At 43.2% G+C, this 22,660-nt stretch overlaps 1 protein-coding gene across 1 annotated transcript in view; it reads right to left on the reverse strand.

The window, feature by feature from the left end:
* EXOC4 (exocyst complex component 4) overlaps positions 1-22,660 on the reverse strand; it is a 390,126-nt gene that overhangs the window by 35,810 nt on the left and 331,656 nt on the right. Inside the window, exon 14 of the mRNA XM_072356793.1 lies at positions 13,323-13,501. Coding sequence (XP_072212894.1) covers positions 13,323-13,501 — 179 coding nt within the window. The remainder of the gene's footprint in view (positions 1-13,322; positions 13,502-22,660) is intronic.

Here is a 22,660-nt window from a genome sequence, read left to right on the forward strand (position 1 = left end):
TGTCTCTCATATGCCAAATCCATCTCTTCTCTTTAAAAAAGCAAGTAACCCTGAGGTGAGAAAAGTTCTGACATATGGAGAACATCTCTACTACATGCAGGTGGGATGAGTATGCAGCTGAACATATCGATTGCTAGAGAAACACTGGGAAGAACAGGGATTCTTCTTAAAGCAAAGCAAATACCAAGAAAGGACAAGCTTTAAGATGTGAGGACCTTTCAAACAACAGATGCGAGGGTGGAATTTTCTAAGTACTCAGCACTAGTCTGGCTCACCTTTTACTGCGGCTATCAGAAAATCACTCGTTGATGTTGAAGGGGAAAAGCTATGACAACACTTTAAGGTGAAGCCAGGATTGGGCTCAACGATTCTTGTTGGTCCCTTCCAGCTTGGGATATATTATGATCCTATAGTATTACTGCTACATAGTTATTTTGCCTCTTTAGCAGAGGCAACTGTGATCCTATGCAAAATATCATATGTATTATGGTTTGACTAGATGGTCTTAGTGGTCTTTTCCAACCTTAATGATGCTATGATTCTATACTGGAGGTTCCTTAAGGAAGGGATTTTCCCTCGCCAATCTTCTCGAGAATGGAAAAGGAAACAGAACTTAAATGGCAAAATCTGACAAGAAAAAAAGGACAAAACTTGAGAGTATCCTTCCATGCCTCTGTCCTATGCTCCATGTTAAAATCCAAGTGCAGGAGATGGGACAAAGTAACTGTGATGGAAAAAAAGCACTGCGACCTCAATTGCGATGAGTGCTGATAAGCAGGCTGGGCTGCAGCCCCCATCACTTCGGTAAACACTAATGATGAGGAGAGCACAGACTGTCACTGGTGATAAAGAACAGGCTAAACACTCTATTAGTTTTTCATTTTGTGAATTAATGTTTTTTATGGTGTGTGTACACTCGCTAGTTAATGAATTGTCTCGTTAGAGCTGTCTGCAGAGCTCCTTGTCTGCCTCTGCTGGCAGACATAAATTTCATGAGGAAATTAGCACTTTAAAAAAGGCAATAACTCCTCTAAAAGGGGGTTGTTTTCCATTAGTTTTTGCAAATATGCAGCTTCAAGAAAGGGATTATCATGGAAAAAAGCCCACATCCCTGAGGTAGAGGGGCAGGACTAAAATTGTTGTGGGAGGGTCTTCATCCATTGTACAATAACCTGCTGGAAGGTCTGGTTGCTGAACACTTTTCTTTAAATATGTTGCATTCAAGTCTGGAAAGGGCTTGGAATTGAGGGGGAAGGGAAGGGAAGGGAAGGGAAGGGAAGGGAAGGGAAGGGAAGGGAAGGGAAGGGAAGGGAAGGGAAGGGAAGGGAAGGGAAGGGAAGGGAAGGGAAGGGAAGGGAAGGGAAGGGAAGGGAAGGGAAGGGAAGGGAAGGGAAGGGAAGGGAAGGGAAGGGAAGGGAAGGGAAGGGAAGGGAAGGGAAGGGAAGGGAAGGGAAGGGAAGGGAAGGGAAGGGAGGAGAGGAGAGGAGAGGAGAGGAGAGGAGAGGAGAGGAGAGGAGAGGAGAGGAGAGGAGAGGAGAGGAGAGGAGAGGAGAGGAGAGGAGAGGAGAGGAGAGGAGAGGAGAGGAGAGGAGAGGAGAGGAGAGGAGAGGAGAGGAGAGGAGAGGAGAGGAGAGGAGAGGAGAGGAGAGGAGAGGAGAGGAGAGGAGAGGAGAGGAGAGGAGAGGAGAGGAGAGGAGAGGAGAGGAGAGGAGAGGAGAGAGGGGTGAGAAAAAAAGATTGCTCATCTAAAATACCTAAAAAGGGTATTTTTTTGTTGTTGTTGTTGTTTTTTTTTTTTGTTTTGTTTTTCCCCCCTGCAAGAAGAACAATTGTGCAGATGCAGCTTAAAGCAAGAGAGCGATCTCATCTGAGGACTCTGAATATGTAGAGATCTCTTTCAGAAGGTTAGGGATTGCTGTTCCCGTGCTATTCAGATATGAAAACTGTGTGAAATGTTCCTGTTTTCAGTTCTTTATAAAGTAACTCTCCCCTTCCTCCCCCCCTCTTTTGGGTCCAAATTCTATTATCAAAGAAGCAACTTGATTTAGAAACTTCTGTCAAGCCACAGCAGAGCCAAAAATTGCTCTGAAAATGAATTTCTTTCCTAATTCAAGTCAGCAAGAGTGCTGCCACTGGCTTCTTTTAAAAACTGTCCAAATCTGTGAATGAATGAGCAAGAATGAGTGGAAGGAAAACAGAAAACCTCAAGATCAGCTGCTTAGCAAACAGCACCAGGTCCTCAGCTCACGAGAGATGACTTCCCCTCAACTGTTAATAAAGAATGCTTCGCAGCACTCAGAATACACGTAATGTACATGTCATCAAGGTAATGACATTTCAGTGCTATCTGGCTCTGAGCATGTTGGCTCAGTATTAACTCAGTGAGTGGCAAGTATGGGGCAGAAAAAACCAAGCACTGTGAAAACTGCAGAAACATTTGCATGAACATGTGAAGCCAAGCAGAGAACTTCAGGCACTGATGCACTGACTTAATGTGTGATTCACCCCAAACCTTTATTAGGATATGCCTTCCATGAACCAAAATGTTTGATTTTTGTGACAGCTGAGCGAATAAGACAGAAGAGTGATGGCTACTTGGGTTAGTAATAAAAAAACACCCCAACAACCAATACGAATTATCAACCTGCACATAAGGCTATTTCAGAACTAGAAAAAACAGTGATTTCTGTTAGGACACTTAAAACGAGCCATAACTAAGCCCCAAAATGAGATCAGAGGGATCGAGATGGCACTGGCACATGTTGCTTAAAGAGGTGGTGGAAGCCCCGTTCATGGAGATGTTCAAGGTCAGCCTGGAGCAGGCACGGAGCAACCTGACTGAGTTGTAGGTGTTCCTGTTCACTGCAGAGGAGTCGACTAAATGTCCTTTTAGGCTCCTTTCCCACTCAAACGATTTTATGATTCTATTTTTTTCCCTTCTACCTTTGCTTTGCAAAACAATTTATTACTGAACAGGAACACCTACAGCTCAGTCAGGTGCTCAGAGCCCCATCCGGCCTGACCCTCACAGTCTGAGTTCTCCACCATTCCTGGTTATTTTAAGAGTTACACTCTCCAAGTCCCATATGAATATATAGCCACAGGTTAGATCAGAGCAATCCTATTACATGCCCACTGTAGCCACTGCACAAAGCAACTCACTGGTAATGTCAACGGTTGACTACGCTTTCGAGTCCAGCCACCTAGTTTTAGAAATGATTTTGACCCATCCCTATAGGAAGCTGCCACCTCTTAACTCACCAAGGAGAAGCAGGTGGATTTAGTGCTATTAATCTTTGACACCAATGAGTCATTCGCTTCAGAAGAGATAAACACATCTTAATGCATCAACCAACTGGTGTGGACAGCAGGCTCTTCGGAGTTATTTCCACAAAAAACCTTGATTTCCTGGTATTACTCACGAGGGATCCTCATTTTAAAATGGTTTGAAAGCGCTGCTAATTAGGTCACTTATTTACATGACAATCCCCTGCGTTTAAGGCTGGTGGGTGGGAGGAAAGAATGCTGGAAGAAGAGTAATTAGTGTAATCATGAGGGTAAGCTAAGTGCTGACCCCAAGGCACCAGATCAATACTGGGACTGCATCCTGGTGGTGTGCTTATTGTCTGAGATAAAGAACAGTGAATGCTGAGCATCGAGGTCAGAAAAACAACGTCTCATTTTCTAACCATTAAATATTTGATGTAAAGCATGGAGGCTGGGGCAAGGAGTAACCACTAATCCACATGGACAACTTTGCTGCAGACATTCAAAGGAAAAAGGGCACTGAAAGGCACTGGAAGATGACTCTGACAAGAAAACAAGAGCTCTTAGTTGGCTGACGACTGTGTCATTTTATTCCGTGGCATCCAACAAAGCAGATCCGTATCTGAACCACGAAAATTTATTGCCAAGATTATAAAACAAATCAAAATCATTTCTTAATGCTCAGGCCTTACAAAAACAGCCATTTTGTCTTCATGAGGCCACCACTTTCCTACTGGTTCAGAAGGCTTAACTTACCACTTTGCTGTCCCAAGCAGACTTCCAGTGGTTTTGTTCCTCCAGAAGCCAGCTCCACTGAGATAGGACCAGCTGGACTCTTGTCTCCTACCTGAATTGCTCTGCTCTTGTTCAGCTTCAGGTGGTGTTAGGAGACACAACTTTGCTTTTGGACTCAAGACAATCCTGCTGAACTGGCACTCAGAGGGATAAAAAATAATCCCACTTTCATTTGGTAAGTCAATTCATTGAAGTTTGAGGCTCTAAGTGAAAATACATCTCTGAGCATTGCTGATGGCTCTTGGAGTCATCGATACAACAACAAACACAACTCTGCTTTTGGATCCAAGGCTATTCTGTTGAATTGGCACTTGGAGAGGAAAAAAAGTACCATTTTGATATGTTAATTCAATCCATTGAAGCCTGAAGTTTTCTAAGAGAAAACACTGAGCATTGCTGATGGCTCTTGTAGTCGTTGATACCAGGCTCACATATGTAGAATGTCAGGATACTGCCAGACACTTAATATTTCCTCTCTGGATATCTTCTGAAAGTCCTCTGCACTCTGACACTGTTCCCTCCAATGGCCTTTTACCATTCAGTAGAGAGTAACTGCAGATGCTGAACCTAAGCTCTAAATACTATCTAAGAGTTTCCAGCCTGTTTGAAGCATCTTTCCATAAGTTTAAGCACATTTGTGGCTTCTACTAAAGCTACAAATGATGATTAATTTGGTGATCAGATATGGTTTGGTTTGGACTTAACAGATCTTCATTCTGCTATGCTTGAGGATGGTAAAACTCTCATGTCCTTGCTCGTGGTGATTCCCAGCTAGGAAACCCATGACTCAAGACCTGTCTTTTAACTAAATACCAGCCCCAGACATGCTATAGACAAAGATGGGATTTGCAGTAGCAGGGAAATGGCACTGCTCATCATTGCAACATTCAAGAGACATCAGACAAGAACCAGGATGAGTTCTGGGACTGAGAAGATATGTAGATATTATGGCCAAAAAGACCAATTCATATCAGCTTCCTCAGACGCTCCTCTAAAACAAATATCTCCAACTAACACCAGACTGAACCAGCTGTTCCCACTTGCTCAACCCTGGACAAGGACTTGACGTCTTCAGGATTAGCCATATTCATGGAACTTGAGATCAGCTCATGGTATGGACAGAGTGAACTTGTCTGTAATATACTCCATATGCACAAAATAGGTTAACAGGCTGGATGGTAGAGATGGGGAGAGATCCCTCTAGGATGCTGACATCTCCCTTCAGCCATCATCTCCTTCTCCATCTCCAGCACAGCTGAGATGAAAGCAACTTCCAACAGTTGTTTTTATGGAGGTCCGGAGCAACTTAGAAGGGGAACTGAGAACTGATACCCTTTTCAGCATTTACAGAGCAGCACTGACTGCTCAGGTAGTGGAAGAGTACAAAATGGAATTGGAAGATGAGTCCGCTTAAGAGGTGAAATGGGAAAGCTGTCATTTAGGCTAAGTTATATTGCAGCAATTGGAATTCATCAAATGACACAAGCACGCATGATTTATCTTTTTAAGTTAATGGCAGATGTTTTACATTCAGAAGAAATCGGTGGCTTTTTCTGTTTTAGAAATGCAGTTTCTTTGAAATAATAATGCAGCAGCATTCAGTTCTCCTGCGTGGGGTCAGGTATGCGCTGATCATCTTTAATCTGGCTTTTAAATAAGCCTCTCTATTAATAGATCTCTACGAAAAAGTTCCCCGTGAGCAATCAATACGGCAAGATGCGTTACAAGCTCGGTGACAGAAAAAAAGTAAGCTTCAACTGGAGAGAAATACAGCCGCATTTAAGAGCTGAATTCAGTTCATTAGAAACACCAGGGTTAAACACAAAGACCTGCCCGAGTTCGCCACTGCGGTGTGGTCTGACTGCAAAATGAAAGACATCAATTTTACCACCACGTCGGCCCTGATTTTCATTTGTGCTGAGACCCCTTTACACCACTCTGTCAGTAGAAAGGGGCCTTAAAGTGACTATAAATTATAGCTCCTTTACTCTGGCAGAGTTGTATAAAAGCGCTCCGTCATCCATTTCCAAAGGCATCGCTTTCTCAAGTGCTGCGGGACGCTTTCTATTAGCCATCAAAGCCTATTTCACTATGAAGAGGACCACGGAGCTGGGCAATGGGGAGGCTGACCCCACAGGTGCAAAGTGGTCCAGGATAGTCTTGATCCTATAATGGCCTTCACTAACCGTTTCAAAGTGCTTCAGGATGTATGGCTGGAAAATGCAAGGCAAATGCTTGGTATTATCATTGCTAAGAAGAAGCCAATGACAGAAACCTGCAGTATTTGGTAAAAAAGCTGTTCTACAATCCATTTTTTCCCCCCTTCTGGCTTTTGGATGAAGTGGTAGCTCACCAGAACTGCCCCTGTCTGGAGGGTGAAGTGCTGCCCATCCACAGGAGAACTGTCAATGTTGCCCTGTGATTCTGGGGTAAAAGAACCACTGAATGGAAGAAAACAACTGGCTTTAAAAGCATTGGGGATAAAGAAGTGATAAGGCTGAAGGCCTTTTTAGGTACTTCAGGAGTACCAAACTCTGTCACTGCCAACCTAACCATAACCTGTGCCCCTACATAAATCATTTTGTAACACAATTTCAATTTCCCAGATGGATTTAAAAAGAAAAAGAAAAGAAAGGGAAGGGAAGGGAAGGGAAGGGAAGGGAAGGGAAGGGAAGGGAAGGGAAGGGAAGGGAAGGGAAGGGAAGGGAAGGGAAGGGAAGGGAAGGGAAGGGAAGGGAAGGGAAGGGAAGGGAAGGGAAGGGAAGGGAAGGGAAGGGAAGGGAAGGGAAGGGAAGGGAAGGGAAGGGAAGGGAAGGGAAGGATCCGATGGGAAAGGAGCAACAACAGGCATTTGTCCAATTCGCATATTGGCATCTGCATCATTTTGATGTACTGACATTGCTTAAATACTTTGCTTAAAGCTGTCATAGTGTGTCTGATGGCAGAGGTGTAGGCAGGAAGGCCATTCCCACAAACAGTTGATGTAAAATGGGGAGGGAGAGCCATAGAGCCATGTCCTTCCAGTTAGAAGGCTGTGCAAATATCCCATTTGAAAAGACACTATGATATTTCCATATTTATCATTAAACTTGCATGTACTTGTATTAATCAAATGCAGTAATTAGCTCCATGCCTAATGCAAATTGCCCTTAGGTTTTCCATGCTTCTTGTCTAACATTGGGTTCTTCCCTCCCAGATAGAAAGGTCAGAGCACTGAACATCAAGAGCTTTGACAACAAAGTAATCACTGGCCTAGATTTGGTTTTAAAACAGTGTGTTTTTAATCCCTCATACTTTTGCTTTCTGCTAAGAAGAGGGGTAAGCGTACATGTATGTGTGTGATTCCCAAAGACAGCAAGATTCACACTTAGCAGTGCAAATCCAGGACCTTGGATGCCACGAAAAGCAACAAGCGCCATACAATAAAAGCACTCAGGCTTTTGGGTTTGTTTTCTATTTCTACAATGATTTTATTAAGCTCAGTGAAAAAGTCATTTTAAACTCAAGTGTTGGAGGCAGTCAGTTGGTAACTGCTGACTACAGTAATCTGAAGTCACAAGATGCCAACAGCCAGCTGAATTCAAAAGGATGGCTGCAATTCACTCCGCTAATGGCTAATCTTTCATCTTCCTACCTACACGCAGCACGCAACCATCTTAAAGATGGAAAGATGGTCCCATCTTCTTCATCACGCATAATAATTAATTCTTTGTAAAATATCCAGAGGGTTTCAGAAAGCTGAAGCTCTGACAAAAGAAAAGGATGAGTACGTGTTGCATCTGCCCATGGTAAGGCTGAGAAGCAGGTTGGGAAGTGGGGAGGAAACCCGGCTTCCATTTTCATATATAACCCATCCAAAATGCACACCACTTCCTCAATTAATTTACCCACTTCCAGCAACTTTAATCCTTAAATGGTTATTGTTAAAAAGAAGTTTGTATTCCCTCAAAAGACAAGAGAAAAAGAAAATTACTTTGTCATATCTGACTGGTTCAGAAAATACAAAATCCAATTCTGTAGCAGGGTAGATAAGGGAAGAGCTATGGAAGATCCATCAGCTTAGCAAACACTAAATAATGAAGAATGCAGAGACTGCCCAGCATGATAAAACACTCTATTAGTGAGACTGTTTTTAAATGAGTGATAATTGTGGCACATCCACGGGAAAATGTTATTCAATTTTTATCTGTAAAAAGGGGCTTTTTGACAGCCACACTGAAAAGCCACCAATGTACAGCTTTCTGTTCAGGATTCCCCAAAACATTTCCTATACCCGACCAGCTTTGCCTCATGGTTTCTAAACACTGACAGCTATGTCCACAAATGGCCCATTTACAGTCAAAGAAGCTTTGCTGAGAAAGCTACAATTTCTACGAGGAAGGAAAATGGGACCACTAACCACCATTGTGTTGGTGGTTATTTTTTCTGTCAATGACCCCAAAATTCTGGACCCAGCCACTCACTAAGGCCTTTGGTGATGCTCTGAGTGTGGTTTCATCTCAAATCACTGGAACAGAAAGGTGTCTTCGGAGACCCAAGACCTGAAGCTGTGTTCTCTTTCTGATGCTTTCCCACCAGTCAGAAGCAAGGGGAACTCTCCAAATGTTGGGAAAATAAGTTATGCTATAAGGTGAGGCATAAACAACATAGGAGGCACCAAGATGAAACCATGACTGCAGTTAAGACGCACATCGAGTTGTTTTAACACAACAAGGAGCGTAACTTTCACTGCTATTCAACAGCAGTTGTGTTTGTAATTTACTGGTGCTTTCAAACACTGAGCTGAGGTCAGCTCAATATTCAAATCGAATTGGTTCCCCATGCTCTTTCAGCAATGCTTCTATTGAATCACCATGTGGCCCAACTATTCTATCGGGCCAACATATGGTGAGCATGGAATATAAAACCCCACCACCGCTACCAGCATCATTACTGCTCTTGTTCAAGCATGAACACTTCTACACAACATCTTGTCCAAGGAGAAAAATAAAGGAGAAGGAAGAGTTGCTCCAAGGATTGTAACAACTGCCATCTGTCCAAAGTCAGCTACCAAAAAATGGAGCTGGGCGACTAATGGCCTGTCCACTCCGGTATAATGAGCCATAGATTCCAGTTGCATTGCACTGCAACACTTGGGTTTCATCTGGGCATGTCTTAAAGTCAAAGTTACTGATGCCAAAATGATAAAGCTGGATCCACTTCTGGCAAGCTGAGCTTTGATTGGGTGGGCTTCAGTGCGTGGCAGAAACCCTCTTTATTTAGCTTTACTTCTGGTTAGGTTATTTCCCTTCCTTCCATACTCTTCCCTCTCATTCTTATTTATACGCTATGTCTTGCAGCAATCAGATGCTCAGAAATTCCAATGATCAAAACAGCACAGAAAAGAGTAACTCATGTGACAGCTGAGTGTTACGTTATTAACACGGCACGAATCTTTGAAACAATAGGCAGTTCTCCTTTTTCCTCCTCTCAGTTCAGTCCCACACTTGTGTTTCTCTTCTCCTCCAGATCAGGTAGGATGGAAAGAAAAATCTCATCTCATTTTAACTCCGTTCTTTATTCTTTGAATGCTTCCTCAAAAGAATTGCAACTCCCTGTATATCAACTGCAGCTTGCTGGGTTTGTAAATACATCTGACTTATCCCACCACCTCTGCCCCATGGCATCGCTTTTTGCTTCTCCCATATAGATTGCAATCTGTGTTCCATTTATGAGAAATACTCCGCCAGGTTTCATTTATAACCATGAGGTCAATAGCCTCTATCATTCCCTAACCCTGCTCCTTCTTCCTCTTGTTTCAGATACTCCTGGCATTTGTATACAGACATTTCAGCAAGTTGGTATGAAGTTATTACAAAGGAAGATGAATTTTTATTGTCAGGAGGATGCTGCTAAGTAAAATATTACACTTTGTACTTTTATTTTTATTCACTGCTGTGTGCAACGTCCTCTCGGAAGCTTGAAAGTCATTCTCGTGCCCTTTTATGTTTGGAAACATTGATTTTTAGTTTTAAATTTGAGTTTCTATCAGAACTGAAATTACGAATGATGTTTTTATTTCTAACGGCCCCAACTCCTCAGCCCCAAGAACTCCTCCAGTTAGAAATTTCTGAGAATAAATACAAGGCTATTGAATTTTAATAGCATTTCTCACTGCCTTTTTTTTTTTTTTTATACAGTCTTTTAAATACGCACTATAAGTGCCCCAGTTCTTCATGTCGCTCAGGTATCCAAAACACACAGTGTGGCTTGTAGAAATAGTAGACTATTATGGGTGGTAAAACCACCCATTCTGTTTCGTTAATTGTCTGCTGATTGTAGGATCTTAATTATCCTTAATCAGGGACAGCTTGAGTAAAGAGTTCAGAGGTCCTGCTTTACGCCAAGTTATAGGCCATAGGAAGGACTGTCACTCAACTAGACGATGCTCTCTTAGAGAGTCAAATAGATACTGTCACAGTAAAGCAGTGTCGTCAAGGGGCAATTGTTTTAACTGAGATATAACACCATGACTTTTCCTATCCAGCACTGTCAGGTTTCCCCCATTACTTCCCCAGAAGTGAATTTCAATGCCCAATTCTCCCGGGGAGCACATGTGTGGTTGCCCATAGCCCTTGGGATCCATCCCCAAAGACTCTGCTCTTCTAGAGCCTGTATTTGTACAACAGACTTCATACAAACTTCAGGAATGCCAGGTATCCTCACCACCTCCCCATGAGTCCTGGTGCCCTAAGAAGCTGTGTGGAATTTGTCATGCAGTGCTTTGATCTTCCCTGGTACATTCCCAAACAGATGACCTGCATGGCTGGTAGACATGGATGAAGAAGCGTGCAAAACTTGCTGACTTTATACTGTGTTAAGAATAATTACAGGGTTTCCTCCAATGGAGTTGATGTTGGACAGGTAGAAAGCTGTTTTTGGAGTTTCCAAGCTTTATTTTGTGACACAAAGGTTTAAGATGGGCAAAAGTCAGCATGGCTGACAGATGGACCTATGAACATACTGTTAAACTAACTAATGTTTTACCTGCACACTTATGATGAAATCAATAGATACAGAAATGGGGATGTGTAGACCAGCCCATCCAATCATTACTGATTCTCCTAAATAATTATAATTAGAAATTACATACATGGTAATCTCTAATATCTACAACTTCCTTCGTTGTTAGCTAACCCTTCCAATACTCCCCAGGCCAATGGTCATGGCCCCAACGTGCCACAGCATAAGGAGACAATGATCTCAGATATAGGGCTTGGATTTGGGGTGGTCCTGGGTGGAGTCAGTGGTTGGACTCGATGATCCTTGTGGGTCCCTTCCAACTCAGGATATTCTATGATTTCTCTGCCCCTCACCTATGATACAGTATTACAGTGATAAAGATGCTTCTTTCCACAGCTAAGCTGCACACAGACGATGTTCGATAGAATGCTTTAGTGAGCACAGTGGTCATGGTTAGTGGGCCATGGTGGTCATGGGCTGATGGTTGGACTAGATGATCTTAGTGGTATTTTCCAACCTTAATGATTCTATATTTGTAAAATTCACCGTGTTACATTATAGGGAACTGGGGAAATATGAAATGCTATAAAAAATGCATGACCTCCTCCCCAGGTTGAACATCTGATAGAGGACAACTGTTGGGAATGTCTTGATAGGCAGCTGAGATGCAAACACTTCGTCCTAAGAAGAGCTTATTTCTTTGTCAGCCCAGCTAAAGATGAATCCTTGCGAGATATAAGAGATATAAGGAGATCTGCTGCTTAACATACAAGCAAAACGTTATGAAATTGATAGAAGTGCATGGTATTGATAAAGTCTTTCTCTTATCTAAAAGTCTGTTTTAAGCAACCAGAGGATGGCTGGGAGAGTGCACCGCTGGAGGGCTGATGAGCTACTGATTTTAAACAAGGGGGAAGAGTAATAATCACACTTAGCTGCATCCCATGGGCTGCCTTGCTGCTGCTATGAAACGTGATAGAGGCAGCTCTTAGGTCAAAGGCATCACCTTTGGCATGATGCTGCATTTTGAATGCCATCTATTGACATTCACTTACACTGAGGCACTAAGCGACATACAAACAGCACCTCTGTCATATTGCATATGGAATATTATTCTTAAACAGCTTTTTTTGTGTGTGTGTGCATGTGATTAAAACAGCTTAATATGCTTTTACCAGGCAGCAGAGCTGTGCTCTGTTTATGCTGAGCTCCACCTCTGGACATAGCCACAACCTGGTGACTATGTGACCCTATGCACACAATGCCAATGATGATGACAGGAGAAGAAGCAACACCGATCAAGTTTCTGATGCTTTCCAGGCTGAAAAAAATATCCCTGTTCTCAGGGGGAAAGAACTGAAAGTTGAAGCAGAGAGAAGTAAAACGATCTCACAAAGGTAGCACCGGCAATCCCTGACAGCCAGGAGCAGAAGTGACATCTCCAGGCTCCCCTGGTTCTGCCCTCCCTGCACCCTGGTTCACCAGGGGCTGCTTTTGCCTTTGCAGACTGAGCAGCAGTGCCCCAGTGACATGCACATTAGGGTATACTCCTCGTTAAGAGCCGCTCAGTTTCTCCACTGAATTTATAATACAGGTATTTTTAAATATTCAGTGATCTAGCAACGCTTGAAAGAAATGGAAACCTGTCTCAGCACTGTGGAGTATCATTAGCAGGGATCGCTGAAAAGCTCAGGTCTTGAAAGACCCATCAGAGCTTCTGCTAGAAGTGATGCTCCTGGCACCCCTGGCACCACAGGCTGAGAGATGTCACACCACAGAGTTCACCAAGTAGAAAGAGATGGAGCTGCTTTGCTTTCTGCTTTCCTCTGACATAAGCCACCTTTGAAATCAAGAAGTCAAGACGCTCCCTCCTGCTAAAATCACATAATTATGCTGGTTGCCAGCTCTGTGACAAAGGAGCTACTTGTGTGCTTGCAGTCCAGAAGGCCAAGTGCATCCTGGGCTGCAGCAACAAAGGGGTGGCAGTAGGGCAGGAAAGTGGTCGTCCCCCTCTGCTCTGCTCTTGTGAGGTCCTATCTGGAGAACTGTGACCAAGCCTGGAGCCTCCAGCACTACAAAAACATTAAGCAGGTCCAGAGTAGGCCATTAAGATGATCAGAGTCTCATTCCATGGATGAAGCCCTGGTCAGTATGGTCTATGGGAGGTATCTTTGCCCATGAAAGTAGGTTGCAATGGGAAGGGATTTGATGTTCCTTCCAACCCACTCCATTCTGTGATTCAACGCTTCTGTACTTACTCTGGGCGGCCGAGAGGTTGGAGAAGGCTGCCTTGGTGCGACCTGCTAACCACTCCAGGCTCTCATGCATGTTGGCCAAGGCCTTGAGGTCGCTGACGTCCCGCAGGATCTCCTGTTGAGGGATGAGTTTATCTCCCAGGTTGCCAATGAGAACTTCTGACTCTTTGCCAAAAGCAGCCCTGAAATGCAAAGCAAAGCCACCCTCAGACAGACAGCACAGGTCAGCAAGTGGGAGACACTGCATTCGCCACAGAGAAGGTCAAACCACGCAGTGCAAAACACCCCCGGGGCAGGATTTCAGGAAACTCATCTTGCGAAGGTTAACAAACCTCATCAAAGTGAATAAAATACATTTGTATTATTCAGATCCTGACCCCGCTGTGTCGGGAAATGTTCGTCTACCATTCTCCCTTCACCCACAATCTCTGAATTTCATTTCATTTTCAAACCTCATCCCAATCAATTCCCACACCCCTTCCTCCCAACATTCTCCCTCCCTTCCCACGCATGCAGGTGATTTCAGAACCTCCTTGGGGTATATAACAAATAACTCACTCGCGGTGTTTTTTAATCTCTCCTTGTAAATCAGCTCTTCTAATCCCCACGTCAATCTTTTTCATACATACATCAAAATACACCTCCTGCAAAGTGTGGTGGCTTATCACGACAAACAGACAGAGAAACGATTCTGAATATTAGTCAGTGCATTATTTTTCCTGCACAGATAACGCTTGGTGAAAAATGACCACCAAGACAAATGTGCTCGCTGCACAGGAACTGAAAAAGCTCTTTCAAAGGTGCGTTGCCACTCACTCCATCTCACGCTCCATCTATTGAACTGAGATTTAGCTTTATAATACTCGTCTTCATGAAGCACTTCACATGGCAAAATACCAATGCATGGCAAATACCTTCACTGCTTTTGCAGGCAGGAGAAGCCTTCTTCCTTCATGGCTTTTTGTGTGCCATTAGGATGGAGAAAATCAGGTAAGGGCTCCTCCATCGAATTACAGTAGCCCCTGGATGAAACTAAGAGTGTATTATTGAAAGGCAGCATGCTTCCCATGGTCCTCAGTACACTGTTCCCATCATTAGCTGCTCTTTTTAGGCATCTGCATTTCACTTTCGTTCAACACTGCAAACCTTCACTTCCTGTCATTAGCTCCTTTATGAACTTACAATGAGGAATCATGCTGCTGAGCATAATAGCTGCAACGAACTGCAGCAAAATAATCCCATCAGTGGCATTTTATATACTATCTAAGCAGCTTTACTGCCAGCATCTCACTAGATTTGTGGGATTTCTCTGCCATTGAGAAAAAAAAAAAAAAAAGAACAACCACCCTGAAATGGCTTTGAGTTGCTCAATGGAATCCATTAGTGGTAAAAATAAAATAAAAAAATAATATATAATAAAATAAAATAAAATAGAAAAGAAAAGAAAAGAAAAGAAAAGAAAAGAAAAGAAAAGAAAAGAAAAGAAAAGAAAAGAAAAGAAAAGAAAAGAAAAGAAAAGAAAAGAAAAGAAAAGAAAAGAAAAGAAAAGAAAAGAAAAGAAAAGAAAAGAAAAGAAAAGAAAAGAAAAGGAGCCAAAAGTATCTTTGAGGATTTTCTTCTCCTTGACTATAAAAAATATGTTGCTTTAGGCTGTATCCTGGGCACTACATTTTGAGAGGAAACCTTACCTAAAGGCTGTATCTGAGGTCTGAGATGAAGTAACATCTTGTTCTGTTTCCCCAGGGAGGTGGTGGAATCACCATCCCTGGAGGTGTCCAAGAAATGTGGAGATGTGGCACTGAGGGACATGGTTTAGGGGACACGGTGGGGATGGGCTGGGTTGAACTTGGCCATCTTGGAGGTCTTTTCTAGCTTTAGTGATACTATGAGTCAATTTCCAGCTCCAATGCAATATGGCAGTGGTAATTCAGCTGGTCTGCCTCTCCATACAATGGGGTTAATAAGATGTTCTGGTGACTGGAAATAGATTAAATCCTTTGTGAACTTCAGGAAAGGTCTTAACAAGCTTCTTTGCCTGGATATTTCTAAGATATTAATGAGAGGCAGCAAAGTTCTGGGGAATGGGGACAAGCTGAGTGACTCAGCCCACTTCCAACCCATGGCTGAACTGGGTGGTCAAGCTCATAGCCAGGCTTGACCATTTTTTACTCTGCACTGCATGGGGAGGTTCAGGTTGGATAGTAGTAAAAACCTGTGCTCCAAAAGAATGGTCAGGCACTGGAATAGGCTGCCCAGAGTGGTGGTGGAGTCACCAGCACTGGAGGTGTGAAACATGGAGATGTGACATCGAGGATACATGGTGTAGTGGACAACACTGGTGGCAGGAGGGCAGTTGGACAAGATGATCTTTGAGATCTTTTCCAACCTCTGTCATTCTATGATTCCGGGATCATTCATTCAAACAAAACCTGTTATTGGCTTTTACAACAGGCATGAAACACCTCACTCAGCTCTACCCACCTACATGCATTCAAATGTCCTCTTCTGTTCCTGGGGAGCTGAAGGCATTTCATAGATGGGCTTTTCCCTCCCAAGCTGAACCAGCCCTCTTGAATTATACCATCAAATGCATCAAATACTCAGAGAAGTTAAGAAATTAAATATCTGTTGAATTTCTATCTTCATTAGCATGGCTTTCCAATATAAAACACAGCAGAGAGAGCGCATGTTTGTGAATCATAACCTGAGAGCTGTCAAATGTGGAGTCACCCACACAGCATTGCCCACAGCCACGCTTAGAAGTTGGGTTTGCTCACAGGGACAACTCTGCTGCCTTCCCACATGCAAAGAGAAAAGGGTTTGGCACTGCTCTGGATGGATAGCCTGTGCATGAATAATACAGTGCTTCCAAGCAGGCTGGAAAAAGAAATGGAATCTATGTAATACAAAGCCTGGTGTATTTTCTATTTTCATTCCTGGGAGGAATATGAATGAAGTTTTCTACAGAAAGCTGTACTCTAAAGTGCAGTTGGGATAAACGTAATTGTGACTCTCTTACACAACAACAGAACAGAGAGACAGACATACAAACCCATCTGCAGCCACTTTACTGCTATAACTTACAAGGTCTGGATGGTTGAGCTGGTACCGTTGGTTTGAATGACCACGGCTTTGAAAACTCAAATCCTATTGTACCTTATCTACAAATTTCCTTTGGATTTTGCCAAAGGTTTCCAATAGGAAAAACAAAAAAGACACTTTAAGTTTTGGTGAGCACTCAAAGATGGAATTTCTGGCAAGAAAACTTCATAACCAAGAGGTTCATGATGAAGTGTTTTACAGAACTGGAAGAGAAAGCAATGCTCCACTCTCCTGCAGTTCATTCAAGTGTGTATATACTGATGCTCAATACAGAGATTAATATTCCCTATTAGTAAATAAAGAGAATTCAGGTATATTTCTTCACTGCCCAGCTCTTTCCATATGGGAGCTCTTTAAGAGTATGTGATACTGGTGCCACAATGCTTTGTTGCCTTTTTCGTCTTGGTTCCTATGGGATTTGTATGTGCCACAAGAGGGTTCACTCTTATATCCCTGCTTTGTCAGAGGACAGCTGTGCTTGCTAAATCCTTGGATTAACACAGCACTTGATTCAGTTTCCCTTTGCTAAGCCATTAATTTCTGTGTACTTTTTTTCTCTCCAACACAGTGGCCAGTGATATATCAGCACCGGGTCCACCCTGTTCTCATGAATGCTGCCCAGAAAACACAGTGCATCTCTGCTACCAGCAGTGATGGGGAGAAACCGTGGTTTCCAAGAGGAATTTTCTGCAGACAGACCAACTTCCCTTCTTCCCCTTCAGAAACCAAGCCATGCATTTAAGGGATGAGCTGTTAATAAAATCGAACAACCTATTGAGCTGAACTGACTGGAAACACAGGGGCTGATGATGGCATGGGAGGCTTCCCCTCCTGGCATACATGGGAGGATGGGAAGTTTGTACATTAGGGAAGAAGGGCCAGGGAAGAGCATATGTGATAAATTAAGATGACCTGGGTGACATTTAAGGCACTCTAACAGTGCCAGAGAAGAGCTGAAAAGCAGCCAAGTGTCCACATCAACATGGCAGAACAAGGAAGGAGGTCTCTGATGTACACTTGGCAGAGACTTTGCATTCGTTTACTGCTCCTCTCTCTTTTCTCTGCCAAGAAATTAGCTTCAATTATCCCTTCTGCAAATAAGGCCAAGGAAGCAGCTCCCTGGGAGGGGGCACAGAACTGCATGAGGTGGGGAGGCAGCAAGAACCACAATCCCCCCTTAGGATGACCCCATGAACACACTGACCCGATGAGAACCTCCTGTCCTTTCCCACACCTTCCTGACCTCAGAGAGATGCTCTCAATTGAGCACTGACTGCTTGCAGAGAAGAAACAAAGCAGATTTAAATCCAGGCTAAGAGCAGTGGGTAGAGCTGCGGCTGCATGGAAATACCCTGAAATTATCTACTGAACCACTGACAGGACAAAGACATTTTGTTTTCTATTCCTGCAGCTCACCCATAGAGTCGGTGCTTTAAAACTGTATGTAGAAACTACGTGGGCAGACAGATCTCCCCTGAATCAACTCAAAGAAATTCTTATTATGTTCTTATTTAAAAAGAAGAGAGAAAAAAATGACTTGCTGCTTCATATTGCACCTGAATTTGTTCAACAGCCATAAAGGAATCACGCAAGCACCAAAACAAACAACCCACGTGGGTTGCTTTGTGCCCAAGGAGCCGTCCCCAATGATTCGCTGCTACCAGAAGAATAAAACCGAGCCCAGCCCTATTTCTACACAAGCCGTGGTTTCACTTGTTTCAAAGATTCAGCACCTGGAGGTATTTTAAAAATTCAGCACAAGAACATTTTTTTTATTTCTTGTTGTTGCTGTTGCAGCACATCCAAACAGCATTGTAGTCATGATGAAAAGATGCTGCAGAGGATCCTCGGCGGATATAAATTCACCCTGCCAACCTACGATATTCAGCTTTAAAGGACTGAAGATCCAGCCCAGCTTAAAGTCAACCCAGATTTCGAGGTTCGTTGGGGGTTTGCAAAGCCCTGACAACAACCTGTGCATCTCTATTAGGGAGCAGGTTGTTGGGTGGCAGCTCTTCTCTGCTGGGAAGTTGTAACACCGTTGAGAAACAGACACTGCTAATGGACCATTATAAGCTGTAACATTACACACCATCGTCTCACATTTATTTGACTATTCTAGCCTTGTTAGGTTTCTATTATATAATTTATCACCGCAGACAAGGAAGTGACTTGCAGTATATTGTGTAGTTCTAATGATGGGATTTAATGATATTAAATCTTGTGAATGCAGAAGTTGCAGCTAAAACTTTGCAGAGAGCTGAATGTGGATTTTTGCTCTTCCCACCCTTTCTATGTGAGGACACACACATCACCCAGAAGGGTACCGTGGCAGAGCTGAGCACTGATGCACTCATTTCAATAGATATTGCAATCTGTAGGATTAATGTATCTGAAGTTAAGACATTCTACTGGGATTCTGGTTGAGAACACAGATAACCCTCCAGTGTCCCCATCCCAAGTTAATCCAAACACCCAAATCCAGCCCAAATCCCCCCAAATTTCTCTGCATCCACAAGACAAGCATAAGCAGAAGGGAACTTCTCAGATAAGGAGAGACCCTGTGAAGATTACAGAATCATTTGAATTGGAAGGGACTATTAAAGGCCATTTAGTCCACATGTTCACCCTATTTTGTACCTCTCAGATAAGACCCAGCAGCAATACGATTTCTCATCAGTTCTGCTCATCATGAAGGCATTCAGACACACTTTTCTATAGGATCTAAGAAGAGATCTAGAAACTCATTTCACATAAAGGAGCAGGCTGTCATCAAATGGAAATGACTCACACCTACAGTACACCCAGATTTGTAGTCCCAGTAGAGGAAAAAGAAGGTCTATGGAGTCGGCTGCCAATCTTACACAACCATTCTTTTACCCTTTCAAAGTATTATGAACACAATAAATAGAGCCTGAAAAGCTGGAGAGGAAGAGCTTTTATTCTCGAGAGAGAAAAAGGCAAGAACAGAGAGACAGGGAAGCCACTGCTGAAAACAGGAGAGAAAACTAAGAGGTAAAGAGAGGGAAAAGCCAGCCTTGAAACATCAAGGCTTCAGCATCAAAAGACAACAAAAATAATGGAAAGCTCCAAACCTAATGTGACAAAAAACACCCATCTGACAGCAGATGGATTAACATAGGGCTCAGCTTTTGACAAAGACCTTTGCCAGTTTCTTCTGGCTGCCCAGAGAGAGGTGGAAGAAGGGAAGAACACCCAATCCCAGAGCAGAAGAAGAACTCCGTGCTCTCGTCTTTGCAGCTCTCACCTTGGACACCAAGGGAAGAGCTTGAAGCTCCAGTGCAAATTACCCCAGCTCATTTCTGGTTGGAAAAGACCCCCAGGATCACCAAATCCACTCCCACCATGCCCACTAAACCAAGTCCCTCAGTGCCACATGTCCACTTTTCTTGAACACCTCCAAGGACGATGACTTCACCTTGGCAGCCTGTTCAGCATAGACTATTTATGCAATGGAAAACGTAAAGGATGCCAGGCCCCTTACAAGAAGCTAAACCAATTAAAGCTGTGATCAAGAGCAGAAACCGAACTTGCACGGTACGAATTTCATGAACTTGCATGAATTTCAGCCCCAATGCTGGAGTATAAACCTTTTTCTCCTGCCATGCATTCTCATGGGACTCCCTTTAGTCTGTATCCACCGTCATCCATCTTGTCCAAGCCATTTGTCTTGTCCAGCTACAAAACATTTCCAGTGTACTCCCAAATTATCATGTAGGCTCCAGTTTTCCATTGGAAATACTGTTATAGGACAGCGTTGCTTGAATTAAGGGAGGAGAGGCGATCCTTCTAAGAATCTGGAGTAACATAACTACCCTTATCAATGCCATTTGGGATCATTTGGTGAAGGATCTGCCATTGTACAGGCATCCTTCTGTGCTGTTTGAATATAGCCCTTCCTTTTGGAGTAGAGTGAGTGAGCTGGACTGCCTGCAGGTGAACTGGAGAGGCAGCAGGCAGCTGTTGCACTCTGGCCCTCCAGTCAGGGTTATTAACAGAATCATAGAATCATTAAGGTTGGAAAAGACTACTGAGATCGACTTGTCCAATGCTCTATGCAACCACACTATGCCCACTAAACCACGTCCCTCAGTGCCATACCCATTCCTCTCTTGCAAACTAACAGAGATGGTGATTCCACGTCCTCCCTGGGCAGCTTGTTCTGATGATCCACCACCCTTTCTGAGAAAGAATTATTTGAATTCTCATTAGAAAATTCTCATTGCTTTCCTAATTCTCAACAGAAAAACAACAGGAGTGAGAAGAAAATGCATGTGGTACAAGGAGACATTGGGAACTGTGGGTTTTTTTTTTATTGCCACACCAGCTCCAGCCTGAGAATCTTCTCCCAAGTTTGGTGTTCATCACTCTGCTGGAGCCCAAAGATGAGAAGAAGTGAAATCATTCCATCCTCCTCCTAACAAGCACAGATTGGGCGTCTCAGATCTGCAAGTGTGATAATCTGTGCTGCGGGATGATCCTGAAATCAACTTGGGCTATCCAGGCAAACACACTGCCCCACTAATTGCAAGCCTGCCTCCCTGAGCTCCCCAGACCCACAGTTTCCCTTGGGTACAACATGTCCTTGCCCCTTGCCATCCCTTCTGCCACAGAACCACATGGAAAACCAGGAATTTCTGCTGTAACTCGAATGTGACCAGATGTGAAGCTCTTTTTTACACTGCTTTTCCTCGTCAAAGGCAAACCTGGAAATCATACATCTCTGGGTTTTATCACCAACATATCTGATTCAGTAATGAACTGAAGGCTAACCTTTATCAAGCGATAAGGGCAGCATATTTCACACTCGCCCCACTGCCAAATAGCCTTCAGAGCTTTAAAAACTAATTATATGAATAGAGGCACGACTTTTCTTTCCTTTCGCCCCTTGCCAAGTTCTGAGCTACTATAATATGCTCAATCAGGTCCCTTTGTCTGGCCAACCATGCCAGAATATTAATGGGGAGATTCTGCTAGTATCCAACCCTGCCTTTTGACATGTATTCGCAAAAGAGATAGTGGCAGGTTAAGACAACAGAATCAATCACTGTCAACACAGATACGCACGAGGATGGTTTTTTTTTAGCAAAGGCACTGGATTCTTCCTTTTAATTAAACAAATGAGTTAAGGGAAAGCTGAGGAGGAGGAGGAGGAGGGAATGAAAGCAGTGTGCTGATAACTCTTCCTGCCACGGTGTGAAAATCAGTGGTAAACTTTCAGGACATGTTTAATTCAGTAACATTCATCAGACTGAGTGGGTGAACACGGGTGGGTTTCTATGTATTAACTTTTAAATATCTTGGGTGGGTTCTGTCATCGCAGAGATGACCCTAACCAAGATATCTGCAAGACCCATTTCCCTTTGGCTCTGCGGCTGCCTTCAGGCAGTGATAGCTATGGCAGAATTATTCCCAATTCATCAGCAACGCCGAGAGGGAAAGAAAGAAGCAACAGCAGCAAAGAATTCACGTTCCTTTGTATTAGTAGGAAGTCCGAAGAAAATAAATGTATGTTTAAATGGAAAGAAGATGACAAAAATTGGACAAGCAATTAATTTTATTTTGAAGCTTTCAGGGGAGACCTATTCAACCATGCAAAGAGTCTTGAAGAAATGTATAAGCCATGTCGCTTACCATCAATGGCTAAAACTGGCCCAGACCAATTATTATCATTTAAATTAATGCTACAGGAGCATTCAAACAGCACTCTGAGGAACCGAGGCTACATCCTTGATGCTCTGTGCAAACAGATACTGAGAAAAGATCTTTGTCCTAATGTCTAGGCTAAAAAATAGGCAGAGTATAGGAGCTTTTCTTGGTGAATTCAATGTAGATGACCTAATAGGGATTTCTATTGTAACATCTCTGATACGATTTCACAAAATGCTTCAACTGATGGTTAGTAAAATGACAATACTGGAATAAAATGGATGCTAGGATCAAAATGCTGGCACTGCTATCATCACACTGAGCTTGGCCAGTCCAGGAATATATGTTAGCAGGTTATAATCAATAGTATCCAGCACTGAGTCACTGTGGGTTCTGGTGCCTGAGGCTGATGGTTCATAAACCACAAAAAGAGCCAGTGGGGCATCCCAGCATCCCTTCATGTCAAGAAACAAAGGAATAATATGAAGACAAAGATGGAGACCAGGAATGAATCCTTGGAAAAAAAACAACGCCCAACCCACCTTAAGGGCTCTGCATCCTTTTGGTAT

Source organism: Excalfactoria chinensis, chromosome 1 (assembly GCF_039878825.1).
Source record: "Excalfactoria chinensis isolate bCotChi1 chromosome 1, bCotChi1.hap2, whole genome shotgun sequence".
NCBI lineage: Eukaryota > Metazoa > Chordata > Aves > Galliformes > Phasianidae > Excalfactoria > Excalfactoria chinensis.